The sequence below is a fragment of the Marmota flaviventris genome, chromosome 3 (genome assembly GCF_047511675.1).
Source record: "Marmota flaviventris isolate mMarFla1 chromosome 3, mMarFla1.hap1, whole genome shotgun sequence".
NCBI lineage: Eukaryota > Metazoa > Chordata > Mammalia > Rodentia > Sciuridae > Marmota > Marmota flaviventris.
In genome coordinates, this window is record NC_092500.1 from 53,956,520 (window position 1) to 53,978,595 (window position 22,076).

Below are 22,076 nucleotides of genomic sequence, written 5' to 3' on the forward strand. Positions count from 1 at the left end.
CTATATGTATCTATCATCTAATTTTATATTAGCCTTTGCCGGGGGACCTTTTTTGGTGTCCTGCAGAAAGCCACACTCTTGCCACCTCTTTGCCCCACACGTTCTAAGAGAAACTCTGGACACTGTGTCTACCTCTGGACACTGAGCTGCTCCCCACTTTTTTTTTTGCCTCTGCTCTGGGCGGCACTCTCCCCAGAGTCCTTGACTGACCAGCTCCTAAAATCCTTTGCAGGTTCTCTCTGACATCTCTCTACCTGGTGTGTGCCCCACTCTTTGTCCCTTGGCCCCTAGATATACCACCATTTTGCCCATAAACCTTCCTTCATCTCCTTGCTAGTGAGTGAACTGTGAGAAGAGGTGTCTCTTTCCTTACTCTTTGAAACCCTGGCCCCTGGTGCTTGGTACATGCTGGAGCTCACATGTTGGTTACATGAATTCCTTTGGTTGGATTCCCCAAAAGCTGAGACAGTTTCCTCATCAGCTGACACTATTCACTGGCCAGCTGACCACAGAGTAGCAGGAAGAAAGTTTATTAAAAAGAGAAAGAAAATGAGGAAGCATTTTGTGTTCACTAGCAGGCAATTTAAGTAACCTCAAGACCCACGGTTTCTACGTCCCCTGGAAGCCCCTATTCAGCCCTCAGCTGAAGCTCCAGTCACCTTGGTCTGCTCCCACAACCAGGCCCAGTTTCCTTCCCTGGGTCTGGGTTGCCTGCTCCAGCTTCCTGTTCTTCAGTCTTGCCAAGGTTCTCAAAGTTTCCCCCAGCCCAGGAGGGGAGCACTCAGGTTCATGTGCTCTTGAGTAAGACAGGTCCCAGTCCAGATTCCTCCCCTACTCAGACCTTTGTTCTTCCTCTGCTCAAGTTGAGAGCTTACTGAAAAGTTCCAGAAGGTGTCTCCTCTTGCCCTGGGTATCCACAGACTCTCATTGGGATGGGACACAACAACATCCTTTTCAAACATAGTACTCATTTCTGTCTCCTTTCTGCCTACAACTAGAAGAACTTACAGCCATAAGAAGACATCCAGTCTCCCTGCCCCAACTCTGGTGCCCTGCCCTGGTATACTAGGTTTTTCCAACATCCTTTACAGAGAGATGATGTCCTTCTTGTTGCCAGTCAGATCTGTCAATAAGCTTGTCCTTATTAGCTGCCCAAGAAGTGACAAGGATATACCCTCTCTTTAGCAAACCTGTGTCTTCCAGAATTCTTAAGTCTTGGTGACTTGTCTTTAGTGGTTCTAGAGTGCTGGTTACCAGGCTTTTTTCCTCCAGGTAATATTTGTGGTACACACATGAACTTGAGGTATCCCTCCACACCTTTTTTCCAGGAACATTCTATTATGGATCCTTGAAGGAAAGCCTCAACATCTAGGATGAGAGTGTGGGAAAAGAGGTTCAGTTTTTTATACAGAGCAGGCTAGCACACTTTAAATTGCACTATAGTATAAAATGCTAATTTCTGGGTTTCTAGTCTGCATGCTCATTAAGTAGAGAAGAGACATAGTCTTATTATATTCTTAGCATGGTGATATATCATGAGATTTTTAAATAGTATAACTACAGTCACATTCACATGATTTATGGGAAGATTTCTATCAAATGAGAAAAGATTGTTTGTGTCCAAGATTGTTTTTACATGCCATGGGTTTTAGTTTTAACTTTTTCAGTGGCACACACGTGTAATCCTAATGGCTCGGGAGGCTGAGGCAGGAGGATCACAAGTTCAAAGCCAACCTCAGCAACTGCAAGGTGCTAAGAATTCAGTGAGACCCTGTCTCTAAATGCAATATAAAATAGGGCTGGTGATGTGGCTCAGTGGTCGAGTGCCCCTGAGTTCAATCCCTGGTACCAAAAAAAAAACCTTTAACTTTTTGAAAAGATAGAAAGCTATGTTACTTTTTACAAAGTTTAAATAATCACTAAACTGTACTTGTGTAAAACAGGCGAGAATTTCTATTCCATTTTCCAACAAATAACTTACTTAAAGCCTTTACTATGTTAGGTGCTAGGTTAAGCTAAAATTTTAAAAATCATGAACATATGAAGTGTTAGCTGATGTTCACTTATACCCAGAGGTTTATTTTACTAACTTGCATCACTCTAACATTTTTCTAGCATGTGTACATCCAAGTAACATCACTGAAGAAAAAAAATCTAAAGTATATCTAGCATATCAGATAAATAAGGAACATTTAGAAGAGTGTCCAGAATTATTTTGCAGGTGGACTTGGGTTCGTAACGTGTGCTTGATCCCAGCTTGGATTCATCCCACATTTTTAATAGGCCGGCATCCCAATGAAATGTGCTTGGAAAGGAGCTATCATCATGTATACATATTTACAAACGGCCCGGTTACAGGCAGTGGGGTAAATCATGCTGAAATTATTCATGTATCTTACAAGTTTCGAGCCAGGAAATCATTAGGTTTTATTGCTTAATACAACTTAACAAGTTCCCCTACATTTTACAGACTTTAAATTTGGTGTTTGTTACTTATAGTGAATGTGAAAGTAAAGTGGCTTTGGGACTCAAGTCTCCTGAATGCTGATGTAAGCAATCCCTCTAGCAGGACAGGTCGGTGTGAATCATGGCACTTGAATGCTGAGCAAGTACTAAGAAGTTTCCAGATTCCCAGGTTGTAAGGCCCCTCTACTTCTGCTAAGTAACTGACTCCATGCTGGCCTTTTAGGGACTCTCTGGGCTTCTGTATCCCCTTCATGGAAGCCAGGTCCCTGCTTGTTTAATTCCTCCCAGTGACTTTAGGTTTCCCTAAAATTATTGGAACAAGGAGCAGTAAATCTCCTCTCAACTTTTTAAAACCTGAGTTCTCAAAACTAGTAATTTGGAGAGTTTTTTAAATATATGAGTAACCTGAATTGGGAGCGAGGCTCAGAGTAGAGCACTTGCCTACAAGCATGTGGTCCTGGGATCAATCCCCAGCACTTCTTTTTTTTATAATATTTTTTTTGGCTTTAAATGGACACAATGTCTTTATTTTATTTTAATGTGGTGCTGAGGATCGAACCCAGTGCCTCACGCGTGCTAGGCGAGCACTCTACCACTTGAGCCACAACCCTAGCCTTCCCGGCACTTCTTTAAAAAAAAAAAAAAAAATGTTCAATGGTAGAAGATTCACAAATATGGGTTAGTTAAAAAGGAAATACTCAAATAACATTTTAGATATTTCAATGACATTGAACATATGTACATATGTAAATGTGTACATATGAGACCATTTATAAGCTTTCATGATGATTGCATAAAATGATACACTAATGAGTAGCAGTGTCTCCCTCTGAAAACCAACAGGTGGTTTTTACAAATTGTGTGCCTTCTATGTAATTTAGCATCTCATTTTTCACTAAGCAGCCATATGTTCACTCTGCTCTTCCTTGGTTCTCAGACTTATATCACTTGAACACCATTAACTCCAGAGGGTCTGCCAGGGGCAACAACAGTGAGTATTTGAAGTGCTGTTAAGAAGCAGGCCTACCATTTAGGAGGTCGATGGTGACTTCAAAGAAGAAAGAGTGGTAAAATGGGCCCCAGGTGCACATGAGCTACTCAAAATTCCACGGTAGACATGATTGTAACAGAAAAAAAAAAAAATCATGCCACATGTGTTATGGCCATTTGTAAGTGGAAAAGAAAAATCACCAAAAAGATAGCGAATGCTCAAGGTGTGGCATTAATCTCACTGTGGGATGAACATTACAGTGTTCCCACAGAGCTAACGCACTTTTCCCCCAACTTTTAATATATTTGAAGTTGGAATAGTTTGCAGTTCTTGTCAACCAGTTGCATGACTTGGGCATGTGCAAACGTCACATGAGCGAGCATCTGGAAGGGAGGAAAGATTTATTTTTCTTGCCCATTACAGTGAGAGCAAAGTCCCTATAACAAAAGAGGGGTCAGCAAGACAAAAAACAAATTTGTGTACTACAAAGTGTACTGGACTCAGGCGCCTTCATAAGAACATGAAGTTCCAAAGAAACATGTAAATTTATGTATTTTTTATGCCTTAGGTTTGATAGAGTGGGCATCTGTGAATGATTGCACAATGGGGTTATGATCAAATGGGAATAAGTTCCAGGGGAACTTAGCAAGATGTCTTTATTCAGATTCTCCTGCAATCCAGTGTTGTCAGAAATCAGGATGCTCCTCCCCTCTAAGCGCATGTCTGGTGACATGCTAAAGGAGAGCAGGACCAGGGGGAAATGAGAGAGACTCTTCTGTTCTGCTTTCTCAAATGCCAACATGCCATATTTTAGAGCAGCATGTCCTGAACCTCATCACACCAGTTTGTAGAATGGGGGTTCATCAGCTTGGGAAAACAACTGTGGAGACAAAATTGACACACTTGTGAAGTCTCTTTGGATCAAACTGGTTGTGTGGAGGAAGTTGGGAAGGAGTGAATCAGACTTGTTGAACTACATTCCCAAAGTGGGAGTCAGCGGTAAGCTGGCTCTAGATGATTGCAGAACTGGCTTAAGAGCTTCCGCACCGCTGGCTTTGTGGCATGTAGTTCTGTTGTGGATGATTTAAGAAGTGCTGCATCACCAGCGCTCTTGTGAAACCCAGGACACTGTGGAAAATCATGAACATCGTGATCCTGAGTCGAAAAGTGATGAGAGCTGTAGGATTCTAACTGTGAAAAAGTTTTGGAAAACCTGAGCCAGTGCACAGACTGTCCTTGACTGATGATGGTTCCACTTATGATTCTTGGACTTTACAACAGTGTAAAAGCAATACACATTCAATAGAACCCATGCTTCAGTGGTGAATTTTGATTTCTTTTCTCAAGCTAGTGAAATGTAGCACAATTCTCTCTTATGATGCTGGGGAGCAGCAGCAAACCACAGCTCCCAGTCCCAGCCACCAGATCTCAAGGGTGAACAGTGGATGTTCTGCATGGCCCTGTGTTGCCCAACTATGATGTTCAGTAGGTTAGGACTATTAAAGGCATTTTCAACTTATAGTGGATTATGTTGGGAATGTGGTCCCATTGTAAGTCATGGACCATCTGTACTTTGCTTCTATATCCTTTACTAAGTATACACAAAAGTAAAAGGTAATAAAATTTGTCTTCAGTCTAAAGGAGCTCTTCCAGAATGAGCAAAGCAAAAGTCTGAAACGGTAAGAAAGCATTGAGCACAATTTAATTGGCAGCTCTTATTTTCTTAGAGGTCATAAAATAATGGTGCATTTAATAAATGGCATCTTAGATTGGATGAAATACAGTTTTTTGTACAGAAAACACTCTGTTGAGATTGTGAAAGACTTCACATGTGAGGAGGCTACCGACCACAAGTGACACAGAATTCAAGCCTCCTTTGAACACGCACATCCTCAAAGGAGAGGTGAAGCAGCCCCTGCAGATAACAAAGCCACTGAGGAGTTGCCAGCTAGCCTGCAGGTACCTGCCTCAACAGATCCTCTGATACAGCAGCCCAGGCAAACGTATACCAACAAAAAATGGCACAAGGGTACCTGGTTAAGGCACCACCCACAGGTCCACTCATTTGTTAACAGGTATAGGGCCTCAAACTTCACACTTCCCTTGTAAGAGAGAACGGATGTTGTTGTTGGTCTTCATTTCTGGGTTCATGGCCAATAGCCATGAACAAATTAAGAGAAAAGTCTAAAATGTATTTAATATAAATTGCATGTGATACAAGATCCTTTGGAAATGAAGAGCCAAAGAAACAAAGAAGACTTATTTTTATGGACAGTCATGTATAAATTTGATTGGAGAATAGAAGGTTTATGATCTAATGGTCGTTACCTGGGGGAAGGGGATTAGCTCAGCAAGGCCTGTTCTTTTAGAATTTTCTTGGCATCCTTGTGTGACATTCCTTTCCCCTGGGTATGGAGCAGGGTATGGAATGAGTGAGTGTCTTACAACCAATTTCAGAAGACAGTCATCTAAATTTTATGGCCTGCTTTGGGGAAAGAGGTAGGAAGAATTCTTTCTAGTGTTCATGGTCTCTGTGTTAGTCAGCTGCCTGCCATTGTAACAGGTACCTGAGATAAATCAATCTAAAAGGAGAAAAGGTTTATTTTTGCTCACAGTCTCAGAGATCTCAGTCTAGCACCAGAGGCTAATGACCAAGCCTTCAATACAGTGGTTTTTGACGGATGCTTTCAAACCATAGCAGCCTACTTCTGCTGTTTCCTGAAGTGCCAAATGTCATTTTGGGTGTAACATGTCCCAGATGTGCTCAGAAACGTTCTTTGGGTCCTGTCTGGTTTGTCACTAATGCACGTATATGTTGTGTATCTATTTATACACACATGCTGTCGTAGTCCATTTTGTGCTGATATAACAGAATACCACAGACTGGGTAATGTATAAAGAAGAAAAAATTTCTTTCTCACATTTCTGCAGTCTAGAAGTCCATGATCAAGATGCCAGCTATCTGGTGTGGGCCTACTTGCTATGTCCTCACCTGCAGAAAGCAGAGGGAAAGAGAAATCTACTCCCACAGGTCCTTTTTACAGCAGCATTAGCCATGCACAAGTGCTAAGCCCCAGGACCTATTACCTCCCAGAAGACGGCATTGGGGGATTGTGTACAGCACATGAATTTTAGACACATTCACACCATAGCACACACTCATTTTTACATACATATATACTTAATATGTAGATCTGTGTATACATGACATGACACATGTAAACTTATGCTCTTGTGCAGACACGTAGCATTTGTTAACCTTCTTCGTACAGTGAAATCAACTCTGGTGAGTCGTTGTATATTCTCTGTAGCATCATCTTAAATGATAACATGGAGTTCCTTGGAATGAATTTATGCTAGTTTATTTAGTCACTCATTATTAAATGATTTTCTCTAGTTATTTGCTGTTAAAAATAATGTCAGGAACATCCTTGCAACCATTCTGTGTGAAAATCTGTATTTCATTTATTATTTAACTGTATCTGCTGACTCAGGCTGCATGGTCTAGGAGCAAATGTTCACAGGCCTTCTGTCTCTCTCCTGCTGTTTTTTTTAAGTGAGTGTGAGGGATAGAAGGGCTACCATAGGGTGATAGGATAGGGTTTTGAGGAGGATGTTAAACTCAGGCTGTAGAACCACTCAGTCCTAGCTGATGACCTTGGGTTAGGGTCTTAACCTTTCTGAGACTTAGTTTCCTCATTTGTAAGTTGGGTTCTGTGATATAGGCTTTGTAGTACTGAATGACTAAGATGGCATGTATCAAGTCCCTAGTATAAGGCAGATGGTAACCCCTAAATCAGTGTGATTCCAGCTTGCAAGTAGGGACTGCAGTGGATCAAAACTCCATGCTCATACAGTCTCAAAGTTCTGAAACTTGATAAAGGATACACAACAGATGCTTCTGTTTACTGACTACTTAAACCTCTATTCCTTAGTTTTCATTGGTGGACCAAAATAAAAGAGGACTAAAATGTTCTCTACCCTTCAAAATGGCTGAACTTCTTGTACAGTCACACAGGGCTTGTGTTTGGCTTAATGTACCCAGTGCCTTCCTTGAAATTCTTAATTTTGAACAGAGGCTCCATATTTTCATTTTGCACTGGACCCGACAAATTAAGTAGCTACTCCTGCCCATGTGGTTGTTGGAGGGTGAGATGAAACATACAAGTCTCTGAGCATAGTACTCAGGTTGTGATAGGACTCAATAATCATGAAATGGCTATAATAGTTATTGTTTTCGAGCAATGACAACCCTGATCAGTACCTTAGAGACATTTCACTTAATTATAAAAATATACAATTAATCTCATTTTATAGGTAAGGAAATCATGAAATTAAACCACCCACTAAAATCACACAGTTCATAAATGTAGTTTATAAATTCTGTGTGCAAATCTGTATTTCATTTATTATTTAACTGTTTCTGCTGACTCAGGCTGCATGGTCTAGGAGCAAAGGTTCACAGGCCTTCTGTGTATCTCCTGCTGTTTTTTTTTAAGTAAGTGTGAGGAATAGAAGGGCTATCTTGAATGCAGACTCATATGTCTCATATGTAGCCCATATCACTGACCTGCCCTTTTGCATATAATTTCCTTTCCTTCCTTCCTTCCCAGGAGAACTTCTCTATAAAACCCAGAATTAAAGCTTTCTTGGTAATCAGCAGCAGCCCAAGTCTCACCTCCCACAGAGTTTCAGACCCTCCAGAATTCCCACCAGATCTGGAACCTGCTTCAGACAGGAAAAACACAAGCCTCTCAGCCTCAGTTATCCTGTCCTGTCACCCCATTCTGTCCAGCCCCCACCTGCCCAGAACTACTGCCTCAGAGTTCTACCAGTGGCCAAACATGACCAGCTTGGTAGACAATTCAGCTTGCTTCCCTTGGCTCCTAATAAAACTTAATTTCCAGTGCCTAATGTCTAACTAGTACCTCTAAATCACTAGGAGCATCAGTGGAAGATCTGCTGGCCTCTGGTCCTAGGAAGGAGACCATGAGAGCTGTCTGTTGTAGGTTGAACATCCCTAATATAAAAAAAAATCCCAAAACCTGAAATTCTCTAAAAATCTGAAAAATTCTGAGCACTGACATAATGCCATAAATGGAAAATTCCACCTTGACCTCACATGACAGATTGTACTCCAAACACAGGCACACCAGAAAATACTATATAAAATTACCACCAGGATATGTGTATAAGATACATATGAAACATAAGTGAATTTTGTATTTAAACTTGGGTCCCCTTCCCAAGGTGCCTTATTAGGTGTATTGAAATATTTTTTTAAAAAAAATTCTAAGTACTTCATGGACCAAAAAATTTCAAATAAGGATTATTCAACCTATTCCTGTAAACTGAGGATATGACCATCTGTCTGGCGGTAGGGATCCCTTGTTTTCCCACAGTGCCAGGCCATGATGTGCTCTGCCCACTCTTTTCCCTGCCAATGAAGAGAGACGATCCATCCCACCACTCTGGTATTATGTAGGCGTCAGGCGTGATGCGGGAAGTTCTAGTGTAGGTACGTTTACAGTGTGTGGCCCCTGAGCAGGGATGTTAAAACAGGAGCATTCCAGCTCTTGGACAGCCAGATTTTAATTCTGAATGTGACAATGAGACTGTTTGTTTTTTTCAAAGCAATTCCCTAAGTGGCTGTTTGCTCAAGACTTTGGTCCTGTGAACAGAGATTGGGGGCGGGGGAGGGCGGGGGGGGGGGGGGGGGGAGAAGCCATCTGCTCCGGAATAGTCTTCCAATGACAGGAGCAAATGACTGCAGTACAAACTGGAGGGGGTCCAGAAAAATGTTCCTGTCTGGTGAATCTGGCCCCACCCTGCAGCCTCAAGCCCTGAGTTTATTGGAGACTCACATGCAGCTTTCAAAGGCAAGGCCATGGTAACTGCAGGTATTAAGGAGATGAGAGCAAAGAGAGTCGGGGTAAGAGTGCTTGCCTTCTACCTCACCACGTGCCATTCAGGATAGAGAGCCATCTGTGAACTTTGGAGCTCAGTTTCTTTTCATTACACCTTTTATTCTATGCGTCTCTGATAGCAATATTTCATACTAAATGAAAAAGTGACATCCCTTTATTAAGTGCAAGATTTCTATTTGGTCATCTTCTATTAGTGTTTAAATACTGAAACTTATTTATTTCCCTTAAAGTATGAGATGATTTTCTTGTTTATGAACTATGGCCTGTCTCAATTTATAAAACATCCTTAAATGTGTGTGGCTTTCTTTCTTTTCTTTTCTTTTTTTTTTTTTTTTTTAATATTAGGCATTCATGCAGCCTCACTTGCTGGGAAATGAGTTCACACATTTGGAGTTTCCAAGGAGAGTACAGAGAAAGGAACTTGGAAAGAAGATGCTCTACAGGGACTTTAATATGACAGGCTGGTAAGAACACGCCTCCCTCTTCCCCAGTACCACTGCAGTGGGTGTGCATAGGAAGCGTCACCACTGTGAAAAGCCACTTATGCAGTTGGTATCAGGATGTGCAGCCAGAGACCTGGGTTTGTGGTGAAGGACATGGGCCTTGACTGCTTCTGAATTTCTCACTTAAGACCAGTTCTGAAATCACAGGCAATGGTTTCTCTCTGCTTCTTGGAGGCCCTCCTTGGGGATACTGGACCCTCTCTCTTCATGTGACTTAATTCCTCACTTTGCATGGAACAATCATTTGGGGCCTTATAAAACACATTAAGCTTTGTGCTTTTAGGCCAGGGTTATTAAAGAGGTAGAGAAGATTTAAGGAATCTGCCAAGGATTTATTGAGCCAAAGTGGCTTGAATTTGAATCCTGACCCTTGACTTTCTAAATGAGCAGAATCCTGATTCTGATTTTCTACTTAATGTCTAGAGCCTATTTTTCCATGGATAAAGTGAAGAAAAGATATGCTCTCTGAGGATCATTGTAAAGATTCAAGATAATGGGCTATATTCATTCCTCAATCTGTAATAAATGAGTTCCAGGATCCCCTACAGATACCAAAATTCCAGGATGTTCAACTACCTTATATAAAATGGTATAGCATTTGCATGTAGCCAATGCACATCTTCCTTCCTGTATGCTTGAAGTCATCTTTCAATTACTTAATGTATCTAATGCAGTGTAAATTCTATATGAATAGTTGCTACACTGTATCATAGGAAGTAAAGGTGAAGAAAAAAACTGGACATATTCACTATAGATACTTTAAAAAAATTTTTTTCCATCCACGTTGATTGACACCATAGAAATGACACCTGCAGATGTGAAGGATCCACTACATTTGATCACATTCAGATTGATATAAGAACTCTTGACTTGGGGTGTCTTGTTCCCTAAACACACCTCAGTGTCTAATGTTGACTAAGACCTCCTGTCTCTTCAGAGTAGTAAACAGGTAACAAGTTCTTACACCTTATGGGATTGGAATAAGGATTCAATGAAAGAGCAGAGCCTTACATTCAGAAGTGTGGGGGATTTACGCTTATGTCCTGAGATCTAATGAGGGAGCCTCTTGTCAGTCTGGAGGATAATAGAAGAATGAAGTCGTTTACTCTCCTTACCACATCTCCCACAAAAGCAGAGCCATAGCTTTCACTGTCCCTCTTCATTGCGAACAGATGGTCAGAGCCAAGATTCCCATGCTGATGACTTCCAGGCTGGGGACCTACTTCTAGGGCACACATTGTCATAAAGGAACAAATTTAACTACCCATAAGAGACTCATCTAAAGGACCTTTAGTTGTTCTTTGCCCTCTGAAAAAGCAGATCCTCACCCAGATCCACTTTTCTTTGTCTAGAATGAGGTCAGCAAACTATTGCTGGAAAGCCAAAGTTGGCTCACCACCTGTATCTGTAAATAATTCTCTTCTCAATACAGCTACACCCCTTTGTTTATATTTGAACTATAGCTGCCTTCACCCCAATGCAAGGCAGTTGAGTAGTTACAGTGGAGTCTGTGTAACCCACAGAGCCAAAAATATTTGCCCCTTCTCTAAAAGGTAAATGGATTTATCAAAAAAGGGTTCACCATATTTGCAGCTCTGGATTTTTATGTCCTAGAGTCATTATTCTAATCCATTTGTATTCAATCAACAAGATCAGCACTTCTTGCAGAGATGTTTAAGATGAGGGCTAGTGTCATTCGGAAATACCCATGACAGTTTGGTCTGGGTGTTGTACAATTTGGAAAGATTAGGAACCCCGGGGTTGTAAAAGGAGGTGGGAGGATATATCTAAAAAGACAATAAGGAAAATGGCTAAATACAAGAGGAGAGATTGTGAGAAACACATTGAACTTGTACTAAGGGAACATACAAAGCCAGATAGAGAAATGGGTGATTTGCTGTGGGAGAGACTATTAGGTTGATCTTGTGAATTTCTGAGAAGAAGAAATAAATGAAAGCAATATTTTTGTGAGGTTATCTTAAGAGAAATCTGCAGGATACTGACTTTAGAAAGCAGATTTAGGAACTCAGGGAAAAGTTATCATATATATATATATATATATATATATATATATATATATATATATATATGGTCTCAAGCACTAAATAGAGAGATGGAAGCAGAAAACAACAGAGAGGAAATCAACAAAAAAGAAAATTATTTAGAGGTCAGTCTTTGATGACTACAATTACGTATTTAAATATGTCTTTTCCATTAGCCTGTAAGTTCCTCGTGAGGCAGGCACCAGTGCTTAGTCCTGTGATGACCCAGAGTAGATAGAAAGCAGTTATTTATTGGCTGAAAGTAGAGGGGTTTATTTGGCAGAAGGTAAGCCTACAGGTCAGTGTCATGGACAGTCAAAGAGAAAGGCAGGAACAATGGGTTTGTATTGGAGACACGTTGAGCTTGAGGCAAGTGTGTCTGGATGTTTTTTCTGTGCCAGGAAGGCAAATGAGATCTAAGCAGTCAACACAAACTTGGTTAATGGCATGCCTAGGACTTGTTTGGACGAATATCTTTGTTGCAGCTGCTTAGTGTCAATTCATCTGGGGCAGGGAGAACAATATATTGTTACTAGCTTTGGAAAGCACTTCTAATGAGATGAGAGGCATCATCACTTTAATGGGCAAGATGCTTTCAAAGGCTGTAAACAGTCCACTCAAACCATGTGATAAGGTTAGTGTTTTATATTCCCATGAAGCTGTATTTTTCCCCCTTTTGGAGTGGCTTATACATTTTTCCTGAAACACACATCTAAAGATTGCCCTCATTTTATAACTTTCTCAATGCAGGTAAATTTAGAACTAGATTATACCCAACGTTACATGCACATATTTTCTCTCCCCACCCCCATCTTTCTCTCTGTCTCTCTGTGTTAGCAGGGTCCTATGCAGATAAGCAGCCCATAAGTGGGCTGTTTTTAATTGCATGGAACTTCACAGAAGGTACTAAATAATTGAGAAGCCAAGACCGAGAATGGCTTCAGTCAGACATGATCTGATTTGTTTTCAGTATAATTCCCAACATGGCTGTTGGCTCCAAGGATAGTTACAAGCAGAGATTTATGTACACCTTTGTGCATTTCTTACCTGTTCTTATTTTGATTTGAAAATGGGACTTATGGAGAAGGAAAGCCCTTTATATCTTTGTCGGAGGAACTCGGGATATTTAAAACCAATTTAGACCATGGTTTATGTAACCCCCTCCCCCAACTAATGAGTTCCTTTAAAAAATATTTTTATCCTCTAACAGCCTAAAATGGAACAGTTATTTTCTTAGGACTTAAAAAGACTGGGGTCACTTAGTATGTGTGAGTCCCTGATCCCCAGCACTGGGGAAAAAGACGGTGGCTCTCTGTCTTTCTTAATTGTCTATAGAAGAGAAAGACTGGAAAATTAATTTATGGAAAGGGAGGTGAGGATCTATAGCCTGTTTCTTTTCCCATGAAAGTCATTAATCACTCCCAAGTTGTTGGAATTGGTTGAAGGTGGACTGGTGACATCTGGAGTGTGTGGTCCTCCAGGATGCGAACAAGTCCTTCCCTAGACCCTCCTTTATGTTCCTTGGCTTCAGAAGTCGCCTTGGGCTGTGAACTGACTTCTCTGAACCCTAACAAAGGGTCTACCTACTGTTAAGCTATTCAATCCTTATAGTAAATTTCTAGTTGTGGAGATTTTAATTCCCCCCCTGCTTTCCCATTAATCATGATAGTAATGAGGTTGACTGATATTTACTGGGAGAGCCGTGGGCCAGGCACTATGATGAGAGCTTTACTTAATTATTCATATTTAACTCTTAAAACAAATCTTAAAACAGGCCTATCAACTAAGTACATTTTACTGATGAGGGAACTGAAGCACAGAGGCTAAATTGTGCAAGGTTACACAACTAAGAAGGTTCTAGAACCTGGCCTGTAAATCTAGGCAGTGTTATGTTTTGGAGTGTGCACTGCTAGCCACTGTGCTGAACTGCCAGCTGTGAAATGGTGGCCCCTTCTTCCCATTTTGCTGTTGAGCAAGTAGAGCCTGAGGGACTCTGTGGTTTGCTCAGCGTCTACCAATGCACAAGCGTCAGAGTCAGGACTAGAGCCCAGTCCTGACTCTCATCCCAGGGCTCTTTCTGATGTGCAGTGCCAATCAACTTTTTTCAGGGTAGAACTAGATGGTATTACACAGTTTTGACCTCTGATAGAAATTTAAGTTGGGGGCCTCTCTCTGCTAAAATTGGTGTCTCCTTGACAATCCTTAAGGGAATGAGACAATGGAATGAAGCATTTTAGGAGCTGCCAGGCAGTGACTTTTCTAGCTCCCCATGTGACCCCATAGACCGTTGGTCAAATTAAACGCTACTCATTACCACTCATTACCAGGAGTCTGAGCGTGATTTGGGGATGGTGATGGTAGGGGAGGATCCCCTGAATAACCAGATCTCCTGTGCTTAGGGAAATTGCCTGCTCTCATTAGAGGAGCATCATGCCAGCATTCTGTGGAGTGCTTGCAGCAGGGAGGAAGTGTGGGAGAGGATGTCAGCTCTGGGAAGCCTTGTCTCATAATTAAGGATGAGTCTGTTGCCTCCTGACGGGATCCTCATGCTTTCTTGGAGACTGTGGAGCAGCTTGGCAGGCCCAGATTGTTTAGAGGACAAAAGGTTATTGTCACCAGGCCCATCATAATGAAATTGGTCTCTTCCCTGGCTCCCCCCAACCTCCCTTTCCTTCTTTCCTCAGAGAGTTAGCTCAGTGGCTTGATTTACAAAGCCTTTGTCTAACGCCCATCGCTGAGTTGGTCCCTGATGTGTCCTTCCCTTGATGTCCCCGTCACCCACATGGCTCTCACCTTCTGTGTCTGGTGTCAGTGGCCCTGGTGCCAGAATCCCCAGGCTGGTGCCCCTCCTCCCTGGCCCTTTGTGTAGAGCTGCCATTGCAGGACACACACAGAAACTGGCAGTGTGTCATCCTAAGAGCTATGAATCCCGACCCATGTCCCTCTGAGCTGTCTCAGGCAGTAATTTGCTGGCAAGTATCTGTGTTACTGACTTGAAACAAGTTTCTCACAGCTGGCTTTGTGGCTGTAGGTCCCTCCTCTTGTGACTGCTGGTGATGTTGCTTTTTCATGTAGGATCAGCGTTCTTCATACCCTGTGTGTAGCCACATAGGGTAACAAGCCATCTGGGGGTGCATGATGACATTGGTGTGGAAGGGGGCTGTGACTTCACCCCTGGCTTCTGGCCAGATTCTCCAGCAGCTGTTCCTGGGCTGATGGGATTTGTAGAGGAAAAAAAGAGCCGAAGAAGAAAAGTCCATCCTGTGAAGCGAGATTGCTTCCAGATGGTTCTGGTTATGAACAACGTACACCAGAAATCGTCCTTTAAGCCAAGCCTTTCTTAACCTTTATGATGGTCTTGTTTCAGGGGCCAGGCAGGGCTGGTGACTTGAGATCACATGGCTTACTTAGTAAGAGAGTACTGCTTTGGGCAATAGGCTTTTTGAGACTTTGCTCTGCCAAAGTCTCTCGTTTGTAAAATCCTTCCTTTGCCCATTGTTGCCAGCCTCTGTGTCTTGGGGGAAGGAGCTTTGTTCTGCTTTTAGAGCTTCTGGGAAAGACAGATCCCTCTAGATAGATTTCAGAGATGGTAACCTTTTATTCTAGTCTCTTACAACCCTTGACTTTTTATGATTCTAACTTAATGATGTGTCAGGGTAATTTTCCCCTCCCCTGTTTCCCTTAAAACTATGAGCAAATCAAGGGATTTTCCACTGGGAACAGCGGAGTCAATCATCATCTGCCTGGTTCAGCACTCCCTATTTCTTTTCTTTTTTTTTTTTTAATTACTATTATTTTAAATATTTATTTTTTAGTTGAAGTTGGACACAATACCTTTATTTGATTTATTTATTTTTATGTAGTGCTGAGGATCAAACCCAGGGCCTCGCACGTGCTAGGCGAGCGCTCTACAGCTGAGCCACAACCCCAGTCCTAGCACTCCCTGATTCAACGGAGGCAAAGGAAATCTTTTCTTTTTTCTATGCTCTCATGCATAGTAGCCACTAACCACACGTGGCCATTTAAATTTCAATTACTTAAAATTAAATAAGATGAAAAATTCACTCCCTCTCTCTCACTAGCCGTGTCTCAGTTGTGCAGTTGTCACATTTGGATGGTGGCTACTGCCCTGGATGGTGCAAATCACTCTTATCACCACAGAAAGGTCTGCTGGATGGGGCCGTGGTCCAGATAAAAGGAGAGTGTGGGCCTAGTGAGGGCTTGGAATGTGGTGCAAGGAGCTGCCTGTAACTGAACATCTCAACAGCGCAGGGTTTTAAAAGGCAAGCACAGACAGGGGGAGCGGATGGGCGTAGGCCGGACTCCGTGGCTCCTGGCCCCACTGCTGAAGGACTGAGTCAGCTGGGGGAAGGGCTCCACCTTCCAGATCTGCAGGGACATGGGTCGCTGTGTCTTAGAAAGACTGGATTTGTCTCCAGCTGTCCTTCACCAGGTACTGGAGAAGCTGCACCCTCCAGGCCCGCCAAGAGAGCCCCAGTTCCTCTGCCTGGTTCAGTAGCATGCTTCCCTCTCCCCAAACCACCCAGCCGCCCACTCTTGTCTTAGCCTCCTGGACTAGTACCAGCTGTTGGCACTTCCATTTCTGTCGCTTTTTCCTTTTACCTTTTGGAGAGTATTTCAGACGCTGAGAATGTGATTAAAAAGCAACTTCACTTCCACGCCTTTCCATTCTGTTTGGGGGTGACCTTTACCCTCATCGGCAGCCTGGAGCCCCTCTCAGCAATGAGAGGCACAGCCCCACAGCCTTGGGCTTCTTACCAACAGTCCAGTTCATTTTCTGGAGAGAGCAACTCACTGGAGGCAGCCCCAAGCGTGGTCTGGAGCTGCCAGGTCGAGTTTTACAAATATTGAAGATGCGGCTTCTATCGTATTCTTTATTGCTCTCTTCAGTGCCCTCTGACAGCACATTCTGGCAGGCTGACAGGGAAGTGGATGAGCAGATTGAGAAACGCCACAGAGTGCTCTGTGGAACCAGCTCCAGAGCTGCACCCACATTTAATATAAATTGATTTATTGAATCAAGCACAGAAGCCCTGTTACAGAAACCCCAGGCTTTATCCTCTCTAGGACCACCTAATAAAGCAGCCCCCCTGACACTACCCATTAACTCTTCCACTGATCCCAAGGCAGATTTTAAAGGGACAGTGCCCCTCTTTGGGTCCTGAATTTATATGTTAGCCATGCCTGTGGGTCTAATTAGCTCAGCATTAGTAGTCTTGCTTTGAAAGCCTGCATTTTCTAACAGCTTGACTCCTGAGTTTTAAAAAGTAATTGAAAAATCCAAACTCTGTACTTTTCCTTCTCTTTGCTTTTAATCACTCTTAACCCAATCTTTGGAAATTTACCTGCCCATGTCCCTGACTGGCATTTTTGGGGCACAGAGGATTTCTCAGTCCCGCCCCAGTGCAAATTCTGATGTTACTGTTGTGCCACAGACCGCGCTGGGAGGCTTTCTAGACTCACCAGAGAAATATCACATTTTAATTTTATAATTACTTCACAAGAAAGCAGGCCTTTCCCTAGTGAAACGTGGTATTCATTTCCTCCCAGCAACTTGTATTTTCATAATTTAATGATTATGGGCCACCTTGGCAGCAGTCTGATTGCTGAAAGCAATCTAAAAATCTGATTTTGCAGAGAAAAGTGGGGGTTTGGTTATCATTTCAGAGGATTTCAACCCCAAACCTCAACAGATTATCCAGGATGAAGATTGGCTGGGGCAGGAATGAGGCACCCCCAAAAGTCTTCATCGTCCCAGTTCTAGCTGGGGCTGGAGCCGAAGTCAGAATGGGTCAGCCCCATGTGGGGAGGCCCCTTTCCCAGGGCTTGCAGAGCCAAGATGATGGATGGTTATTTGCAATGTGCATGTTCTGCATCTTTTCAAGATTTGCAGCTCTAGTTGCAGGAGCAGCAGGGAAGAAAGCCTGCCCTGCTGTGTGCAGCACATCTCCTGACAGTGATGAATGACTCTGCTCCCACCCTGTGCAGGAGGCCATTGGAAGCTATGGGGTCTTTACAAATGGTTGCAAGCCAAGACAGACAGGCTTCGCCAGGCCATAGGGAGGAGAAAAAAAGAGATGTCCCACCAGCTCACTCCCTATTGATCATGTACTCACCATGCACACACACACACACACACACACACACACACACACCCTCATGTCTCTCTCCTTCAACGATAATTCTAAGTTATTATTCCTAAGTAGTTAAATTACTTCTAAGTCTTTCATCTCTCCTCAGACTCTGTGAATAGCTCCAGCATTTACTGTATACATTCACATACCCCTAAGCATAACAGATATACCATTCATCTCCTATGACTTATATTTGGAGATATATGACACTGGAGCGTGAGGGTAACAGCTCCAAGTCATCTGGGAAAGTTTTGGAATATCAAAAGTTTGCAAAAATCCTAATTAGAGTATCCAACATCCTTTTGACCACTAAGCCCGTAAGGCACTCTTTTTATATTTGACAAAATATTCTTGTGTACCTGCTGCATATGAAACATTGAGTAGTAGTTAAAAACAGGAATGGTGCAACCATATGGCCTGACTGGGTCAGTTTCCACATCTGTGACTTGAACAGTTCACATCACTGCTCTCAATCTTGGTTTCTCCATATGTAAACTGAGGCTAATTGCAGTACCTGGTGGTGGTTATGGTACTTATGGCTGGGTCCTTAAACAAAGCCTAGCATGTAGCAAGTTCTGGATGGGTGTCTGATACCATAGTCAGTACATGTTGTAGAAGTAAAAGAATCAGCCAGGGCCAACTGTGGCCTCAGGAGGCTTCCAAGCTACTATGTGTCTTAGAGACCCTTGTTATGCAAGGTGGTGAGAAGCTAGAAACCAAAAAGGAAAAGAAAGTTTAGAGACGTAAGCATCTGAAGTAAGGTCAAGGTGAACTGGCCACCCCTACCTGACAGGTCTGTCCCATAGCATGGCAAGTGAGCAGGTGAGCTCAGAGGAGGTTAGGCTTTAACTATAAGAAGAGACACCATCCATGCCCCCAAGAAGCCTCATGCCAGTCCTCTGCCCCTGAGCATTAAATGGGAGAATACTTTTTGTTTTGTGGGTTTTTTCTGGTTTTCACCTTGCCATCTGCCTTCCTAGTCTTAGAGGATGGACCTGCAGCCCTAAAGAGCCATGCCCAAGGGTTTGGGACACTAAGCCCCTCAGTGGCCAAATCATATCCTCAAATAGAGGGAGCTAATAACTAGGATCATGTTAGTCTCCTAGAAATTACAGGTGGTGCAGGACTGGCTCTCTGGAAATTTATTGAACAATACCATTTTGCCTTTAAATTTATTCTTAAAATCTCAGCAGTGGGAAAAATAAGCCTATTGGAAATTGTGTAAAACCGAAGAAATCAAGGTAAAAAATATAGGGGTTACTAGAAAGCCTTTAAAGGAAAGGCCTGTGGCTATGGTAGAGGCAGTGGTTATTTTTGAGAGAGGAGATTGGGATCAGGAACAGCTACCTGAGGATTGTATTTGAACCAAAGATCTGAATCAGAGGGCGGTTTTAAGAGAGTTGGGGGCTGGAGGGATGGACATTCTGAGCATAGGGCACAGCACAAGCAGAATCCCAGAGGGATGAAAATAACGTGTGTGTGTGTGTGTGTGTGTGTGTGTGTGTGTGTGTGTGTATGTTGGGAATGTGGAAGCCAGAGGGTAAAATTCAGATGTTTTAACAATCAGCAAGAATGAGTGGGCTCAGGGGCTGGGGTTGTGGCTCAGTGGTAGAGCACTCATCTAGCACTGGGTTCGATCCTCAGCACCATTTTATTTATAAAAATACATAAATAAAATAAAGGTATTGTGTCCAACTACAACTAAAAAATAAATAATTTTTTAAAAAAAGAAAACAAAAGAATTAGTGGGCTCAGCTGGGTGGCAGCAGAGGCCTGGACACCCCCTGCCGTAGTAGGCATTAACCCTTTACTGACTTCTACATGATGGGCATCCTGGGGAGGGCCAGAGCAGCAGCTGTGGTACCTTCAGTGGGCTTGGGTCAGTCATTTGCCAGCCATTATGGAAACAGTTCCATGTTTTAACTCTCCTCATGTAGTTATTGGTGTGTATCTGCTAGATAACAGTCCTGGTGGGAACCTCACATAAATGACCTGTAGGAGGAGGTGAGGGTGTAGAGTGGGGGTGCATGAATATGCCACCGAACTCAGCAAGTGGACTAGAGTCACCCCCTGGGGAATTCTGAGAGCTGTGCTTGCTAATGTAATTTTATTCTCCCACCCTTAAGGGCCCTACCACTCTGTAAAGGACAAAAGTGACACGACACGCAGCAAAACAGAAATGTAGAGCTGACGGAATATTTGAAAGGACGTAGGGACCAATCCTCAGCCTATTTATAGGATACCATTTTAAGGAAATTTCAGAGAAGCAGAAACCATAACTCTCCTACAAATTCTCCAGGTACTTTACAAGCCTGCCAGAAAATGTTCTCCTATGTCCAGCCAGCACTCCTTCAGCTAGGATATTTCCAACTTATAACATTTTTTCCCTCTTCCCTCCCCACTACGATTCAGAGTAGGGGCTGGGTTTTGCTAGTTTCAAGTTCATAAGCCAATGAAGATGCTAACCCAGTGAGGCCCAGGAGTATCTTCATCAGAATCCATGCGGGTGCTGGTTTAAAACCCCTATTGTCTGAATCCACACTAAAGAACTGCTGCTCTAAACCCTGAGAGATCTCATCTGACTACCCTGGTCCTCTTGCCTTCATATGAGTGAGTCAAAGACTTATTCAGAGGAAGGATAAGGATGTGAGTCTGCGCCTGGCTTAAGAACTGAACACAAATGTATAAGAACTGGAAAGGGTAGTAACAACATGCCAGGCATATTTTGAGAGCCAATATATTATTTGTCAAATGTCCCTCTCTTTTGTTGTGCTCAGATCATGTGGAAGGTTTCAGAAGGCTCATGAAAGGGTGGTAGATAAAATGTTTACTTTTTTAAAAAATTGTTTTTAGTTGTAGATGGACACAATACTTTTATTTTATTTATTTATTTTTATGTGGTGCTGAGGATCAAACCCAGTGACTCACATGTGGTAGGCAAGCACTCTGCCACTGAGCTGCAATCCCAGCCCCAGCACGTTCACTTTTGTTCTTTACCTTGTTGCTTGGCAAAGGCAGGAATACTTGTCAAATTCTAGGTTCATGTTCCACTAAGATTGGATAAACCTTATATATACTCCCACAGAAGTCAGAGGCTGGACATCATGCTTAGAACCTAATGGATAGGAACAGGGTGTCATCCTGTGGAATCATCTGTTTAAACCATTATGTACTCAGTCAACCAAGTGATGTGTTGTTGCATTTGAGATAAAGAGAAAAATAGCCCCTACCTTCATGGTGTTTTTAGAATAGTGTCAAGTCAGGCCTAAAAATGGGTAATTATAAACCCGTGCAAAACTGATAGCCAGATATACCCACAGTGAACTTTTATCATCTGGGGTGATTTTTTTTAAAACATTGCAGCTCCACCCACTTGCTGAATCAGAACCCTAGAATCTGCATTTTTTTAATATTTATTTTTTAGTTGTAGTTGGACACAACACCTTTATTTCATTTGTTTATTTTCGTATGTGGTGCTGAGGATCGAACCCAGGGTCTCGCACGTGCAAAGCGAGTGCTCTACCACTGAGCCACAACCCCAGCCCAGAAACTGCAGTTTTAAAAGCACCCCAGTGATTCTTTTAGATCCTTAAGTTTTGACCTTGGGCAGCCCTTGACATGCTCGCCATGTATACAAGCAACAGTATGTGAAAGTGGTTGATTGAAGAGCACTGGGCAGTCTGGTCTCCATAAGAGGCTCGTGACTCCTAAGGGTACTAGCAGTCTTTGCCCCTGGTCATTCACTCTCTGTTGCTTGAGAGCCTCTTTGTCCACTGGCAGTGAGCCCAGGGTGGCATTCAGAATGGGCCAATAGACTGAACTAGCAGTGGATGGCAGGGATTAGTAGTAACATAAAACCCTCAGGTGCAACAATGCATCAAGTTCAAGTTAAGCCTCTTTCTTTATTGATGCTTTTTCCCATAATCTGAATAGTCCAGGCCCCAGTCGCATAAATATATCAGGTAGAGCAGGAGCCTCCCAAGGCATTTAAC

The 22,076-nt window shown here is 42.7% G+C and overlaps 1 protein-coding gene across 3 annotated transcripts in view; it reads left to right on the forward strand.

Moving 5' to 3' along the window:
* Ppm1h (protein phosphatase, Mg2+/Mn2+ dependent 1H) overlaps nucleotides 1-22,076 on the forward strand; it is a 266,367-nt gene that overhangs the window by 176,322 nt on the left and 67,969 nt on the right. For all 3 annotated transcript variants that reach the window (XM_071609704.1, XM_027925783.2, XM_071609705.1), the window contains exon 6: nucleotides 9,730-9,848. In XM_071609704.1, the coding sequence (XP_071465805.1) occupies nucleotides 9,730-9,848 (119 nt within the window). The remainder of the gene's footprint in view (nucleotides 1-9,729; nucleotides 9,849-22,076) is intronic.